Genomic DNA, 16,244 nt, shown 5'->3' on the forward strand with positions numbered 1-16,244 from the left:
GCTAGGGGAGATGGCCTTGGGGGTGAGGGGCTGTTAGTAGACTTTGGTGGGCTGCGATGTTACGTGAAGTCCAAGGATGTTAGCAACTTTGGTACCGAGATGCGGGTCTGGGAACCGGAGTGGGTGAAGAGGAGACCTTGCGAGCGAGCTAGGAGGGTTGGACAAGGAAAGAGCCCCGGAAGCTGTGCGGAACACCCATCCTTCTGGGTCCTGGTCTGTGACCTGGGCTGTCTGCCAGAGCTTGGAAACAGGGGAAGAGGCCAGCCGATGGTCATCGGCTACGCCAGTGACGGCTGCCCCAAGGTGGACCCAGGCTGCCGGTGTGATAAGGAAATGGGGAGGGGGCTGGATGCAGTCTGCGCTGCGGTAAGTAAGCCAGGACAGAGTCTCAGGCAGTGCGGTGATGGGCGGAGAGACATGCAGTCCGGAGAAGTATTATGGGCTGTACTGGGAGATTTGGAGAGGGTCGGGGGTGAGGAGGGGGGCGGATTGAGGGATTCCAGACGCGCGGCATAGCTAAGGCGATGCCGCAAGCAGCATCCGCGCCCTCTCCTTCCCGCCCCAGCCTGGGTTTGTTCGGTCAGTGCTCAAGCCTGCAAGTAGGGAAGGAAGGGGAGAGGAAAGGAGCCTTTACCTGGCTCTGACGCGACGAGTCTCGGGCCCCTGGCTCCACTTCCCACTCGGAGCTCTCCTCCCCTCTCTTCCCCACCACCCGCTTCTACGCAGATCGGCCCCCCAGTCCCCTGAGGAGCCTCAGCCAACTCCGCAGGACCCCGCCGGGAAACAGAACCCACCCCTTTACCAATCACCGCCCGCTTTTTATCGACCGATGGGGCCTCCAGCCAACAGGAATAGCTGATCTCTAGAGTCCAGGGACAAGGGGAGGAGCCTACGAAACTTGGAGGTGTGACTAACACTCACTGCTGAGGCGTGGTCCCAGAGTAAGCTCCTCCCGGGGCTGTCGAACCCTAAAGTAGAACTGGTGGGCGGGATTAAGAAGGAACCGACAACCAAACACAAACTCTTGAGAAAAGGCATGACCAATTGGACAGGGGCAGAAAGGAGGGGCGTTGCGGGGAATTTTAGCCAATAGAGAGCAGAAATAGGAGGGGACTGTAGAATATCCTCCAATAAAAAATGCGAAAGGGCGTGCCTTGCCACTTCCACCAGGGAGGGAGGAGGGTTAGCCCAAACCTTCCGAAATCGACCAATGAGATGGAAGGCGGAGTCAAGCTTAGCCAACCAGAGAGCCGATCTGATCTCAGCACCGTTACTGGGGCGGGGCATACGGTCTCCAAGCCACTGAGCTCTCGTCAGAGGAAGGCCCGAGAGCTGCCAATGCGCGACATGGGCGAAGTCTAGTTCTCCCAATCGGTGCGAGGCGCTGGCAATTCAAACTGACAGCCGGTTGGAAAGGCAGGGAAAGCGGAAGAAGGAGCAAAAAACGTCGTGTTCGGTCACAGACTGCAGCGCCGAAAGAACCTAAAAAGCGACCCCTGCCCCACCCCATCATCACCACCGCTCGCTCGGGAGCAGCCGCTGTGGGAGAGACCTGAGGGGACCGCGAGAGAGAGCTGAGGGAGGGAGGACGCGAGAGAATCCGCGCGAGAGCGAGCACGCTGGGAGCCGAGCCCGCGGCCGAGCTGAGCTGTGGAGAGTCGCAGGAAAACGGGGGCTTGAGGAGAGCCAGGGTCGTCCCGGCGGAAAAAGCTGAAGGGTTCTGAATCCTGGGAAGAGGAGGCGTGGGGGCAGAGGGAGGAATTGGAGAGCTCCGCGGGAGGGGCTTAGCTGGGAGAGGAACGTGCTTAGAGCGAAGCTTTAAATAAAAGACTGCAGGAGAAGCCTGAGGGGAATTGCTGCAGGGGCGGGAGCTCACGAGGAGAGGACCCTCAGACCGCAGAAAGGGAAAGCCGATGACAGGTTTCCCTGCAAACTCCACTTGCCTCCTCCCCACCTCAAACGCCACTACCTTCTCCGAAAGTTAAAAGGAAGCTAAATCTGTTGCCCCCCCCCCCATTCCCATTCAATAAATATTACTTGTCCTTCCACCGGGAAAACAGGAAAGGACTCTTTTCCTTCCCAATTTTAGGATTTATAAGAACTCAAGACCTCGCGACTCGGTTTTTAGCCTAGGGGGCTCCAAGTAGGAAGGTTATTGCTCTTGTTTCCTTTTTCAAAATCCCGCACCTCATCCTTCGTGGGACGCTATGTCTACAAGCAGTTGTAGTTTCAAGGACCGATGCGTGTCCATCCTGTGTTGCAAATTCTGTAAACAAGTGCTCAGCTGTAGGGGAATGAAGGCTGTTTTGCTGGCTGATACTGACATAGACCTTTTCTCTACAGACATCCCTCCTACCAAGTAAGTCAAGCTAGTGGCGGGCAACCGTAGTCTTTTACTAAATGGGGAAAGTGTATGGCTCGGATTTCTGGGAGTCAACGAGGAGGTTATCATTTGATGTTCCAGCCACTCCCAAACGTCTGATGATCCCTTTGGAATATATCTAAGTGGGCAGACTGTCTGGACAAAGTCTGTGGTTTAGCCAAAGTGGTCATTCCTGATGTAATGCTTCCAGTTCAATTAAGGTCACGTGGCCGCGCGTCTCTTAAGCTGGATCCCTGGCTCAATGCCCTGCGTAACATCCTATCTCACCGAATCAGTTTCGTGACCTCGACTCGAAGTAAATTCAGCCAAGATTTTCAGTACTGTTGGAGAAAAGAAGTCACACAGGTTTTCATATTTCTCCAGTTTTCCACTATTATTTGCAATTGGTATTCTGAATCGGTTCTATTGTCCCTAGTCCCCAATATTCTTTTCTCAAATCTCTCTCTCCCCTCTTCCCCTAGTAAGAGAGACTAAAATAGATTTTGATGTGAGAAATGTGGAGACTTAGTCTTAAAATTATCTTTATTCCCCATAAAGCCTATTTGGGATATTATATAGTAATTTGCATAACTGAACCCTTTTTAAATTTGATTTCAGCACTTCCCACTTTTGAGTGAAAAGTCCTTAAAATTTCCTTTCTATATGATAATATAGCCACTTATTTGACTCAAATATACCTTTATCTAGCTCAAAGAATTTTTTCTTCCCATAATATATATATACCTACGCGATTTCCAAGATTTTGAAGCTTTATTTTAAGATGAAAGTAATTATTTAAAAATGCTAATAGATAAGTATTCTACAAGTCTTTGGAACATACTTGGAAGGAAGCAGGCTAATAGTCCTAATTCTTTTAAAACTAAGTTAATGATGATGATAAAACTTTTAAAGTTTTTAAATATGCCAAATAAAGCTACAGACTCCTCCTTCCTTGAAATCTTTCATGAATTGTTTTAAGTATAGTCACACCTAACTGCAAAGCCAAAAACTCATTTATTTCAGAGATAAATGGATTAATATTTTGAGTTTGTGTGTGCACCTGTGTGTTGCAAAAAAGAAAAATTTATTGTCTACTGTTTTTTCTTTCTGTAGCACAGTTACATAAATTTAAAATATTAACCTTTTTAGATTTTCAATAGCTATGATAAGTAATAGGATGACTCAGTTTGGTGAACTGTTGAAGGTTAGACTAATATCTGCAGTAGAATCAGGTCTTTTCTTTTTTTGTCAGTTTTAATAGTGATGGATTAATGTGCTGAGATACATGTGAATCAATGAATGAATAAGTTTTTAAATAGAAAGTTTGCCAGATGTTTATAGTGAGCTTACAAAAATTAACTCTTAGAAAATATACTATAGTTCTTCTTTAGAGTCTCAGTTCTTTGGGTTTATTAAATTTGTGCTAAATTGCAATTAAAAGTACATTTGATATGAGAATGAATAGAAATTAGAACATTTGCATACTGTAAGAATGAAAAATTGCATAGCTGGTATGGAAAACAGCATGTTGATTCCTTAAAAAATTAAACATAGAATTACCATGCGATCCAGTAGTTCCACTTTTGAGTATATACTTAAAAGAATTCAAATCAGGATCTTGAAGAGGTATTTGCACACTCATGTTCATAACAGCATTATTCACATTAGTAAAGATCCAAATGTCCATTGACTCAGCTAAGGAAAGAATAAACAAAATTATATATGTATGTAGGTATGCAGGTATGTATGTATATACACATACATATACACAATAGCATATTATTCAACCTTGAAAGGAAGGAAATCCTGTCACAAGTTGCAAAATGGATGAACTTTGAGGACATTATGCTAAGTGAAGTAAATCAGTCACAAAAAGACAAATACTCTATGATTCTACTTATAAGAAGCATCTAAAGTAGTCAAATTCATAGAAACAGAAAATAGAATGGTGGTGGCCAAGAAATGAGGGTCGGGGGGAATGAGGAGATATTATATAGTAAGTTTAGAGTTTCAGTTTTGCAAGATGAAAAAGATCTGGAGACTCTGTTGCACAACAATGTGACTATATTTAACACTTTTGTACTATATACTTAAAAATTCAGATGGTCAATTTTGTTATTTTTTTTGCCACAAAATTTTTTCAAAGCATATTTGACTGTAAGCTTTTTCATTCCCTAGTGCAGTAGACTTCATTGGAAGATGCTATTTCACCGAAATCTGCAAATGTAAACTGAAGGACATCGCATGTTTAAAATGGTAATTTGTGGCACTATTCTAGATAGCCTAAGTTTGGAAGATGGATGTTGACAGCAAAGCACAGAGAAAGGTTCAGTGGACTGCAACGAACACTGATATAACCCATGCAATGAGCCATTGAAAAACCATTTGTTACTTAGATCTATTTTTTAAAAGGGTCCGTGATGCTTTGCATTTGTATATGATTTTGTAATTTTTCAAAGTGCACTCACAAGTATCTGCTTTTTTGTTTTGTTTTGTTTTGTTTTGCTTGTTTTTCCAGAATGAGACAATATAGTTTAGAGGTAAACACTGGGATTTACAGTCATAAAAATCATCTTTGAGCCCTGGCCCTACCTTTACTGTCTATATGATCTTGAGTAAATTCTTTAAACCTCTAAATTTCTGAACCCGTTTTCTTATTTAATTTCTATCTTATTAAGTTAGAAACTTAAATGTCTTCTGTATTTATCTTATAAAGTTGTGAAGATGAAATGAATTGTGAATGTTTCAAGTCTTGATAAACTATAAATAAAATAGAAGCTAGTTATTATATTTTGAGAGGTAGACAGAATTGTATTATTATTCTTATTATAAAGAAAAATTGAGGTTTTTCTCATTTAAATGGGGTTTGAATTACAAATTATAATCCTAATAATTTAAATAAGCAAACTTATGTGCTAATGACTCTCTGAATTTGTTCATTCAAACAATAGTTATATTGAGGATCTACCATGTGCTAATCATTGTTATAGGAACTGGAAACACAGTAGTAATTGAGATAAAGTCACAGGCCTGTGTATATTCTATGCTAGTGGGAAGATGATCTAAATAAATATCAAAATTAATATAGTGGGAAGTACTCCAAAGGAAATAAGAAGAAAAAATGATAGAGAATAATACAAGTTGGAAAAGTAGGTGAGAGTTATTTTAGATATCATGGTCAGGGAAGCCATCTCATAGAGAAGTAACATTGGAGTTGAGTTCTAAAGACTGAGAAAGAACCAGAGGAAGAATGTTCTAGATAGAGGGGATAGCAAATGCAAAGAGCCCATAGCAAGAAGAAGCTTAACATGTTAAAGAAATAAAAAGATGAAGGTCAATATGACTGAGATGTGAGCATTGGGGGAGAACAGTATGAGCAAGTTAAAGATGAAGTCAGAACCCAGATAATCTAGAGCAGTGTTGTCTAAAAGAAATACACAAGATACTTATGTATTTAAAATTTTTCTAGTAACATTTTAAAAAGTTAAAAGAAATAAGTTTTTAAGTTAATATTGACTTAAATATACAGCATTATTTAAATATGTATATTTTATTTAATCCACTGTATATATTATCATTATAACTTGTAAACAACATAAATTATTAATGAGAACGTATGCATTCTATTTTTGTTCTTAGTATTTGAAATCTGGTATATGTTTTACACTTTTAGCACATCTCAGTTTAGGCCAGCCACATTTCAAGTACCCAGTAGCCACATAGAGCTAGTGGCTATTGTTTAGACAGCACAGATCTAAACCTTGGTGTGACTCGTTTTTTATTCCCTTTATTGGCCAATGGGAAGCCATTGAAGGGGTTTTTAACAAGGGAGCAAAATGATCTGATATATCCCCACTAGAATGTTAGTTCCGTTAAAATAAGGACTTAGTATAGAACTGGATTCCTAATATAGAATAATACCCGGCATATAAAACATTAGTCGAGTGAATGGATGAATAGAATAAATGTGGTACTTAAAGACATAGATTTACTCTTGCAATATAGTTTTACAAATAATTGTCAGCTCTGGTCCAAAAACAATTTTTGTTTTCATTTATTTGCCTTATAAGCAAGTTATGATCAGAAGACATATTTTAGGTAGGCTGGTGCTTTTTATGGCATTTTTATAGGGTCTCACAAAAGTGACTAATTCCCACATCTCACAGGATAACACCAAGCTATAGTAAGAATTTTTAGAATTCAAGGTGGAAACATATGAACATATATGTTCATTCTAGTATGTGATTAGTTAGTTTAAAAACATTGAGTGTGAGAAAGAGTGAGGTACTTACAATCAGCTGGATAACACTAAAGACAGTAAAAACTTTTCCCAACTTTCTCTAGAGGCTGAGGATGTGCTTTATTTCTGAATTCCTTCAAAAACACTGAAACTAAAATTAGAGCAACCATCTTGTGTTTGGTTTACAGGGACTCATGCTGTCTTCCTACTCCTCCATCTGTTGAAACAGTTTTTAGGTGCTGGCATGGAACTAGAACATAGAGGAACCCAATTTGCTATGGTCCTGGGGATAGCAAAAACCTTTACCCACAGATCTGAGTGTATTTAATATATTTTATTTGTATTGCTATACATCAATTTTGGGTACTTTACAGAACAAATCACAACCTTGTATTTATACTTTATAGAACAAATCATATCCAGAAGCTAGCTTCTGAAGGAAAAAATATAGTAGCAAAGAAATGCAAAAATATGTTAGTATTATTTCACTTAACTTGCAGGCTATTTTCCCACTTGATAATAGAACTATAGTTATTAATAGAGTTAATTCCAATCCCAAAGGTCCTAGTAATGGGAGTAATTTAGGAGAAACGGGGATCTAAATTATATGGTCTTTTTACATTAGCACATAAAACTGCTTCTATGGGCTAGATATTACATGGTATCTAATAATATTTACTTTTGTTTTTAGCGGGAACATTGTAGGTTATCATGTGATTGTTCCTTGTAGTTCCTGCCTTCTTTCCTGCAACAACGGACACTTCTGGATGTTTCACAGCCAGGCAGTTTATGGTATTAACAGACTAGACTCCACTGGTAAGAAACAATTAACTTAGGCATTTCACTGTAACATTTCTCTACCAGTACTGAGAACAACTCCCAATAGATCATTTCAGAATTCCTCAGAGACCTTCATGGCTGGGTTGGATCAGTTAGTGAAATTTTAATCCTTTTTCCCCAGACATTCATTTATGAAGACTCTTGGTCAAAATTTGTTGCCATTTCTGTTTTTCATTGTATGTAAGAACTTCCAACTTGGCTTGATTTCTTGGTCTTTTTAAAGTAATACTTTAATTGCTCTAAACTACTACCTTGAAACATATTCTGACTCCAGAGAATTTTTGAAGATTTTAGATTAAATAATTGTGTGTGTGTGTGTGTGTGTGTGTGTGTGTGTGTGTGAAAGAGAGAGAGATGTGGTGGGGGTGGGAGACTGGAGCAGTGTGGATGGAACAGGAGGACTAGGCAATCTCTGTATTTGGTATTCTTCAGGATAAAAGTAGACATTCTGACATCTATATTAATAAGTTATGATAAAATTTTAGTGGAGGGAAATATCAATGTGTTTTGTGAATTATTTTAGTAAGAAAATATACTACCAATTCTTTTTTTGCCACCACACCCATCTTGTACTTTATTATTGTGATAATATAAATAACATAAAGTTTACTATTTTAACACATCTTTAATATGTATAGTTCAATGGCATTATGTACATTTATAAGTGGGTATGGTTATATACCAACAAAATTATGTTTATATAAACAGATGTTGGGTTGGATTTGACCCTCTGGTTTACTACCAATTCTTAAGGTATGCATATAATCCTTTTTACGTTGTCCAGAGTCATTCAGTTTTGTTATAGGAAACGTGTTCTCAATATCGAATATCTATCTACATAACAAATTAAATTGACATTAAGGAACTTGACATTCTAATTTGACACTAACATACTCAGAGTTTTCAAGTATGTTTCAGTCTTCTTTGGAACATAAAATGTATCTCCTTTTTAAAATATAAATTATTTCCCTTCCCAGATCATGAATTGCAAGCTTGTTGTCAGGGTCTTCAGACCTTTCAATTATGCTTGAGTTTTTATACACTGAATTTTTTTTTAATCACTTGGGATTCAACTATGTGGCTCTTAATTCAGCATTTGGCAATCTTAAGACTCTATGCCGGGGCTGGGCTGTAGCTCAGTAGTAGAGCACTTGCCTAGCATGTGTGAGGCACTGGGTTCCATCCACACATAAAAATAAATAAATAATATAAATAAAGGCATTGTGTTCATCTACAACTAAAAAAATATTACAAAGAAAAAGACTCTATGTGTTAAGAAGGTCATTTTCCAGCAAGGACTTCTCTGAACTCCCCTAAGTAAGATATAGATTTCTAATTTAGGCTTTTAGTTATATATTTGTATCGCTCATGGGACATGTTACAGGAAGTTTCTGCTTTGATACTGTTTTTCCTGCTTCACAGAATTCAAAACACAGGGTGGAGATTTTTCGATTTTGATTTACTTTTTAATATTGGTCAATTTTTCAAAGATAAAAGCCCAGCATTCTTCCATTCACACTGAATCTAATCCATGAGAAACAGATGTATCACAGGATTTCCTTCCTCCCTTCTTAACAGAGAAAGGAAGGTGGCACTTCTGTCAGATTCAATCTCTTAGTTTATTTTTTCTCCTTTGAACCAGTTGTGCTGAGCTGCTTTATGGCTCTGAGTATTGACTCCAAGAATATCAAACTTCTCCTTTGTAACCCTAAATTGTGATTTAAGTAAGATTTGAGAGTATAAAAGAGGACTTCTAATGGCATTGAAACTGTCCTTGAATCACCTAAAACAGTAACATCAAAGGAATACATATACAAGTTTTATAAAATTCTAGAATGTTTGAACGGAAAACGATCCCAGGAGCTCTGTGTTCTAGTCTAGCCTTCACATTCAGATCCGATTTCCCAGAACTTTCCCAAAGAGGCTTGGGAAATCTCAGCCCAGATTTCCTAGAAGTTAGGCAAATGTTCCCAAAGGCAAGTGGCTTAGCTCTCCACTTTACCTTTTTGGGTTCTGTTTTTCACCTAGATTTTGTCTAGCAATTCCTTGCAATCCTATCAGTTCTTTAAATGTCATACTACCAGAACCAGACCATTTGTTCTTGGGGATAAGGGTAGGTGGAGGAATTTTTTTTTTTAATAATAAATGATTCAAACACAAAATAAATACAAAAATAATATAGTTGACATCTGTGTGCCCACTAGCATCAAATAAATGTTAATTTCTTGCCTAATTAGATTCTAGTATCTTCCAAACAGAAGTTGGAGTTGATTATTTCCACTTTTTATCAATATAAATATACATCTTAGTAGTTGTCTCCTTGGGTACATGTGCAAAATAGGCAACTAGAGGAAGGGAAGAGTGGTAGGCTATATTTGTAACATTTTTTTTAACTCACATCATGGAATACTCTACAGAATTTAAAGGAGCTAAATCTACACATATCAAATAGGAAAAGGCCAAAAGCTTAATGAGTGATAAAAGCAAATTAGAAAAACAGAATAATACCATTCAATAAAAATTTGAGATACACAAAACAATGATATATATTGTTTATGATTGCATACATTTGTAGCAAAAATAGTAAAACCCATCCTTATGGTATTGGTAGAGTTGGAAACTGGATTCAAACCAAATCTTTAAGCCCTGGCACATCCCATTCTATCATGTGGCCACTGTCTCAATGCAAGTGGGTATCCCCAGCTGCTGCGTCTTCCTTGTGCCCACACTGACAACGGGACAGTTTGAGATTTGTTTTTCTCATGGAACTTCATTGGCTGTCCTAGAGGTCATTTCCCCCAACACCTCTAATTTAGTACTTTTAAGCTATAATATAGTACATTGCCCTTCAAAACCTTCTCATTATCTTCAGTATGCTTGCTCTTGTCCTGTATAAGTCTGTGGTAGATTCTTCAATTTCAAATTCATTCTTTTTTAATGAGATTCTAGATTGTTCTTTTGTTGGTCAATTTGACTATTAAAACCCAGTTCTAATGTTTACAGCTCTGCCTTACTGCCTCTAGACTAAAGCCTGCCTACTTCAAGGATTCCAGTTCATATTATAACTGGATCCAAAAGTGTTGCCTTTTTTTTTGTCAGTAAAATGGTACCAACTACTGCTATGCTTATAGAAGAGATAAAGAAGACTTATTCAAACTTTTCCCTGTACCCTCCAAAGAGGTACTTATCCTAAAAGAATCTCACAAGGTCTCTATTCTTAAAGATCATTAAAATATATTAGAACATTGTCAGTGTAAAGTGATTATGGCATCATGTAGCTAGAGGAGGCAGGTCTGAAATTCTTTTGAATTTTAAGTTTCTAAAATTTAAGTTCTTACTTAAAAGGGTTCAAAGACTGTTTATGTCCCAGACGGATAATATTAGACGATTTTATTTGTAGTACATGCTTTAATAGCTATTTTCTTTACTGGTAACACTATGGTTTATCTAAGCATGTTAACATAAAAAGTTTCATAGATCATGTTCTGTGTTGTAATATTAGTGAGCACTGAAGAATTTTATGACCTTCTATTTTCAGGTGTAAACTTCCTACTTTGGGGCAATTTGCCAGAGATAGAAGAAAGTACAGATGAAGATGTGTTAGATATCTCAGCAGAGGAGTGTATTCGATGAATGGAATTATGATATATGTGTAATATTTTTATAATAACATTTTCATATTTAAAATTTGTAATGGATCAACTTAAAATTGTAGTGAGGATTTACTTGTGATTTTCTGTCTCCCTCCCTTTCTTTATTCTCTTTTAAAACAAAAACGGGTCATTTGTTGGTTTATTTATTTGCTGTCTCAAATTAATTACCTCGGTTTAAGCCAATAAAATTATTCTTTCTTTCCTCTCCTCTACTACTTCTGTCTGATATAAGTGTATTCTTAACTTCAGATAGAAGATCCATGGGCTGGGGAGATAGCTCAGTTGGTAGAATTCTTGCCTCCTAAACACAACGCCCTGAGTTCAATCCCCAGTACGGCAAAAATAAGACTCTTTTACATGTCACTCAGCTACCTCCCAATCTAAGGAAGTTTTTCTTACAGTTTGATACCAGATACCACTGATTTTTTACTTTCCTGAATAAAGGGCATTTGTACCCTCTCATGTCAAACATACATATATTAGACTCATCTATTAAGAGGGGGGTTAAAAAAAAGCAAGCTGTTAGGTTTCCATGCATACTGGTTAACATATGTGATAACTGTTTTAATGTGGAGCAAAACCTTGTGAATCAGCTTACAGAATAAATTCAGACTTGAAAATATATGGAATAATCCTTTTGATTCTTTAGCATGATATTAGATAAATGAATTCTTAAAAAATTATCAATATATACTGTTTACTGATGTTATTTATTTACATTCTCCTAAAGCCATTATGGATATTGTATTATGAAAGCCAGATAAACTAAACCTTAATCTTTATGTTTTTCCATTCCGTAGGGCTTTCTCTATGAATAGCAAATTTTAGATGAGTAGTGTTTGTCCAAAACCTAAAATAGAAAGAAACTTAAGCCACTGTATATTATAAAGAGTTTTTATTTTTTCATTGTTTGTTGTTTTTGAAAATTGTATTCAGAGCCACACAGAAATAGGAAACTGGGATAATGTTGGATTCTGGTTTTATGTAAAGCTAAAATCAATGTATCTTTTTAACTAATGTCTTAGTTGTAGGTATTTTGTCAATAATGGTACCAAAGCAGACTGAGTTGCAGTTTTGTAAATAAAATTGGTTCTAAAAATGATCATCCTTCCTTTATTTTTTTATTATAACCACTTATCATATCCCAAAATATGGAGGGACAGTATATATATTGAGAATATAAGGGCTAATGTTTATTGAATATTGACTGTGTGCCAGACACTAGTCTAAATGCTTTACATATTTAATTCACATATTCTACAAATAAACCCATGAAGTGGGCACCATTATTATCTCTTTTTCACTGATAAAGCAGGTGAGACATACCTAAAGTAACTTGTCTGAGGTCAATAACCAGTCATAGGCATGGATAGACTCAGACAGACTGACTCCAGAACTCCCACTCCTAATCTTCATGCTGTATCCTCTGAGCACCTCCAGACATGAATCAGTGATGGTCATACTTAGCCAAGATGCATGCTGGTAGTTAACTACATCATTATGAAACCTAGATGGGGGCAGAAATGATGGATTTTAAGGTTAAACAAATTTCAGTTTACTTGGTCTTTAGATTAAAGTAATCCATAGGTTTTGACAGAATCATTTGCTATAAACCAGGATAAAAAGGTGCTTCAAGAAATGCTGTCACTAATACCGGTAGAACTTTTCCACAAGTCTTTCACACTAACCACCAGAACTAATAGAAGTTCATCCAAAGAGTCAAAGGAAAGAGTGTGAAAAATTTGGTTTTTGGATTTAGCTTTTTTCTTCAATCTCTCAAATTCTTATTCTTCTGGAATAAGGTGGGCATATGGATAAGAGAAAAAAATAAGTATTGCCAGGCACAGTGGTGCATGCTTATAATCCCAGTGACTTGGGAGGCCAAGGCAGGAGGATCCCAAATTCAAGACCAACCTCAGCAATTTAGTGAGACCCTGTCTCAAAATTAAAAAAAAAAAAAAGTCTGGGAATGTAAAGCATCCTTGGGCTTAATCTCTAGTACTGGTGGGGGGCTGGGAAACACTATATATTTCTTCAGTTAACTTGTTCAATTAAAAGTGTAATGCTAGAGCAAAGAACATGGCAAGGTTAAAATTCAATAGAATTCATCCAGTTCCTGTTCAGCTCATGCCTTCAAAGGCCATGGTTGATTGAGGGGCTCTTTGAAGAGCAAAAGCAAGATAGAGGTGAACTGAGTGAAGCAAATCCCAAAAGTGATTCCATTCCAACCGGACAATATTTCAAATTACTCAGGTACTTTAAGCTAACTGGGATTTAGGAAAGTCAATTTTAAGTAGAAAATGGTTGATAAATTTTTATCTAGAGAAATATATTCATGACACTGTTTTTTAATAAAAGCAAGTGACATACACTCTGGTAATACCAAAAGCAGAATCATAGGTATGCAGATTGAGCATACACTTTCTAGTCCTAGCATAATTCCTAGGTCTAGAAAAATCCACCTATACTTTGGTTGTCTTTTAATATTTGATTCAATTCAACAAACCTGTATTATTCTCCTACAGTGTGGCAAGAATTGCACAATGCGCTGCTCACACTTGACTTCAGGGAGGTGCAGTGCGTTGGGGAGGGGATCTAATTCATTGTATCAAGTGGTTAACAAAAGCATGCTTAAAGCGCTGTGACTCCATAGATGAAAGAACAATCTTTCTGAGTAATAAGAGAGAGTAGGAGTTGAGAAAGCTACACAGAAGAAATGATACTTGAGACAGGCTTTGAAGCCCAGGAGTTTGCCAGCTGGGATGAGTGCTTTGGGCAGAGAGAGTAGTGTAAACAAATAGATGGGGTTTACATCTTGCATATTTGGGAAATTCTAAATAGTTCCCCATATCTTCCAAAATAAGTATAAAGAATTAATTAGAAGATAAAACTAACAGGGAAGGTTAGAATCCTTGTATGAAGAACATTCTATGCCATTGGAAGTTTCAACTTCATCCAGGAGCAACATAGAGAGTTATTGAAGTTTTAAGCAGGAGAATAAAATGATCAGATTTAAAACAATAGCTCTAATAAGATGTAATCAAGTTTAGTTTTCATAATGTCCTTGATGCTTGTAACAACTTGACCATGGACATTTTATTTATTGCCTTTACCCTAGGAACCCATGTCATTCTTTAAGTTCTCTGGATTTCTCATCTTTCATGGAACCTCTGGTCCATAATGGGGCACTACCTTTTTTTCCCTTTCCATCTCATCATTCCTGAAGTTCAAGGAGGGGGCAGTGAGTCATCGGTTCACCCACCATGGCTTTTTCTGCTACTTCATCTTTTTCCTCAAGTCAGTTTCTCAACCTCAGACTCAGACTCTGTCGAGGCATCTTGTGCAGGGCCTAATCTTAAAGCTGTGATTTTTTTTTTGATCTATTTAGTTATACATGACAGCAGAATGCATTTTGATTCATTGTACACAAATGGAGTACAATTTTTCATTTCTCTGGTTGCACACAACGTAGAGTCACATCATTCATATAATCCTACACGTACATGGGGTAATGATGTCGGCCTCATTCCACCATCTTTCCCACCCCCTTGCTCCCTCCCCTCCCCAATTCCTCTCTGCCCAATCCAAAGTTCCTCCATTCTTCCCTTACCCCACCTCTTGTTATGTATCAGCGTCCACTTATCAGAGAAAACATTTGGCCTTTGGTTTTTCTGGGATTAGCTTATCTCATAAAGCTGTAATATTTTGAATAACACCAGGCTCTGAAAACCAGGTCCTTAAATATTAGTAATTTAGAGAGATTATTCTACAAAGAACCGTTCCTTTGACCTCTGAGTCATACTTGGCTGATTAAGAATAATCTATATTTGCTTTCCTTTGGTAAGAAGGAAGTTACCATAACATAAACAGTGATAGAGAAAACAACTATGAGAACACAAATGTGGAGTGGGGAAGGTAGGAGAGGCTATGGATCCAACAGTCTAGTTGCACTGGTGAATTACTCCATGAAGGCGCTCTCTATTTTAACATTCATGCTTATAAAAGGAAATAGTTTCCTTTTCTGCCTTTTTTTTTTTTTTTTTAACTTTAAAAGCAGCCTAAACCATAGTTTCTTTCTTGCCTGGTATTGAGTGTATGCCAAATCTACCCTAAACTGCACAGATGGAAAAAATTAGTCTATGTCTGTGGTACCTCTGGGGTTGAATATTTTTAGTACTTAAATCTTTAGCTAAAGATTCTTTCTTCCAACACTCTCAAAGAATCTTTTTATTGTCATCCAGTAGACAAGCTCACTGAGAAGAAAATTAGCAATATCATGATTTTGTTTAACCCTTTATAGTTTATTGTGAGCTTTTGAATCCCCCTTAATTTAATGTACAGAATAACCTTAGGAGCTATCATTCCCATTTTACAAAATAAGAAAGAAAATCTTAATTCCAACATCCAAAGAGTTGGAAGGATCCCAACTTAAATCAGTCGTCTCATCTTAGTTGAGGAATCTCTCCTACCTCCATAAGTGACTCTAAATTGAGATTTATTTTTCCCTCAACAACTAAAAGAGAACAATTTTTCTTTGACTTTCAAACTCGGAGCCCATCTACTTTCATTAATTAATCCATTTTACTAATATTTATTGAATGCCAGCTATGCACAAAATAAATGTTAGGGATACAGAACTAAATAAGACAAAATCCCTGCTTTTGTGTAGAACTAACATGAAAGCAGTTGAGGGGAAGGAAGAAAGTGAGGTAGCATTTATTGAGTGTTTACTGTGTGCAGCTATTGTTCTAAATGCTTTACCTGTAATCCCTCCTAGTTCCTATTATCCTCACCATAAACATCAGAAAACTAAGGCAGAGAGAGGTTAAAGAACTTTCCTAGACTCACACAGTAAGTAAATGGCATCCCTATAAGATTTGGAAGGGACACAGTTAACTTAATGACAGTGTTTCCTTTGTATTTTTTAGTGTAGTTGTCTTCCAGTCAAATAAGGTCAAGTTTTCCATTAGCAATCTTCCTGTACACATCTGTCCCTATTGGTCCTTAGTTGATTTTTGTTTTAAATTGAGTTAGGGACACCAACATCTCCCTTTTCAGTAAGGGAGACTCGGTTTACCTGTAAATGATAAGAATACTAGCCTTATACACTATGAAAAAGAAAAAAAAAAAACTATGGAGAGCTCTTAGT

The 16,244-nt window shown here is 37.5% G+C and overlaps 2 protein-coding genes across 7 annotated transcripts in view; one reads left to right on the forward strand and one right to left on the reverse strand.

The window, feature by feature from the left end:
- Positions 1-798, reverse strand: part of Srgap2 (SLIT-ROBO Rho GTPase activating protein 2) — a 237,876-nt gene extending 237,078 nt beyond the window's left edge. For 2 of the 5 annotated variants that reach the window (XM_047519791.1, XM_047519790.1), the window contains exon 1: positions 635-797. The gene's annotated coding sequence lies outside the window, so the exon portion shown is untranslated. Of the gene's footprint in view, positions 1-634 lie in introns of all 5 variants that reach the window. The other 3 variants (XM_047519793.1, XM_047519794.1, XM_047519792.1) reach the window with 2 other exon arrangements.
- A 623-nt stretch (positions 799-1,421) lies between these two features.
- Positions 1,422-12,138, forward strand: Fam72a (family with sequence similarity 72 member A). 2 transcript variants are annotated; one of them, XM_047519796.1, is made up of 4 exons: positions 1,422-2,359; positions 4,541-4,618; positions 7,294-7,418; positions 10,981-12,138. In XM_047519796.1, the coding sequence occupies exons 1-4, from the start codon at positions 2,208-2,210 to the stop codon at positions 11,073-11,075; spliced, it is 450 nt and encodes a 149-aa protein (XP_047375752.1). In that variant the 5' UTR covers positions 1,422-2,207; the 3' UTR covers positions 11,076-12,138. The 2 variants fall into 2 exon arrangements, with proteins under 2 accessions (XP_047375752.1, XP_047375753.1); XM_047519797.1 differs by lacking the exon at positions 7,294-7,418.
- Positions 12,139-16,244: the final 4,106 nt, after the last annotated feature.

This window comes from Sciurus carolinensis, chromosome 12, assembly GCF_902686445.1.
Source record: "Sciurus carolinensis chromosome 12, mSciCar1.2, whole genome shotgun sequence".
In the NCBI taxonomy this organism is placed as follows: domain Eukaryota; kingdom Metazoa; phylum Chordata; class Mammalia; order Rodentia; family Sciuridae; genus Sciurus; species Sciurus carolinensis.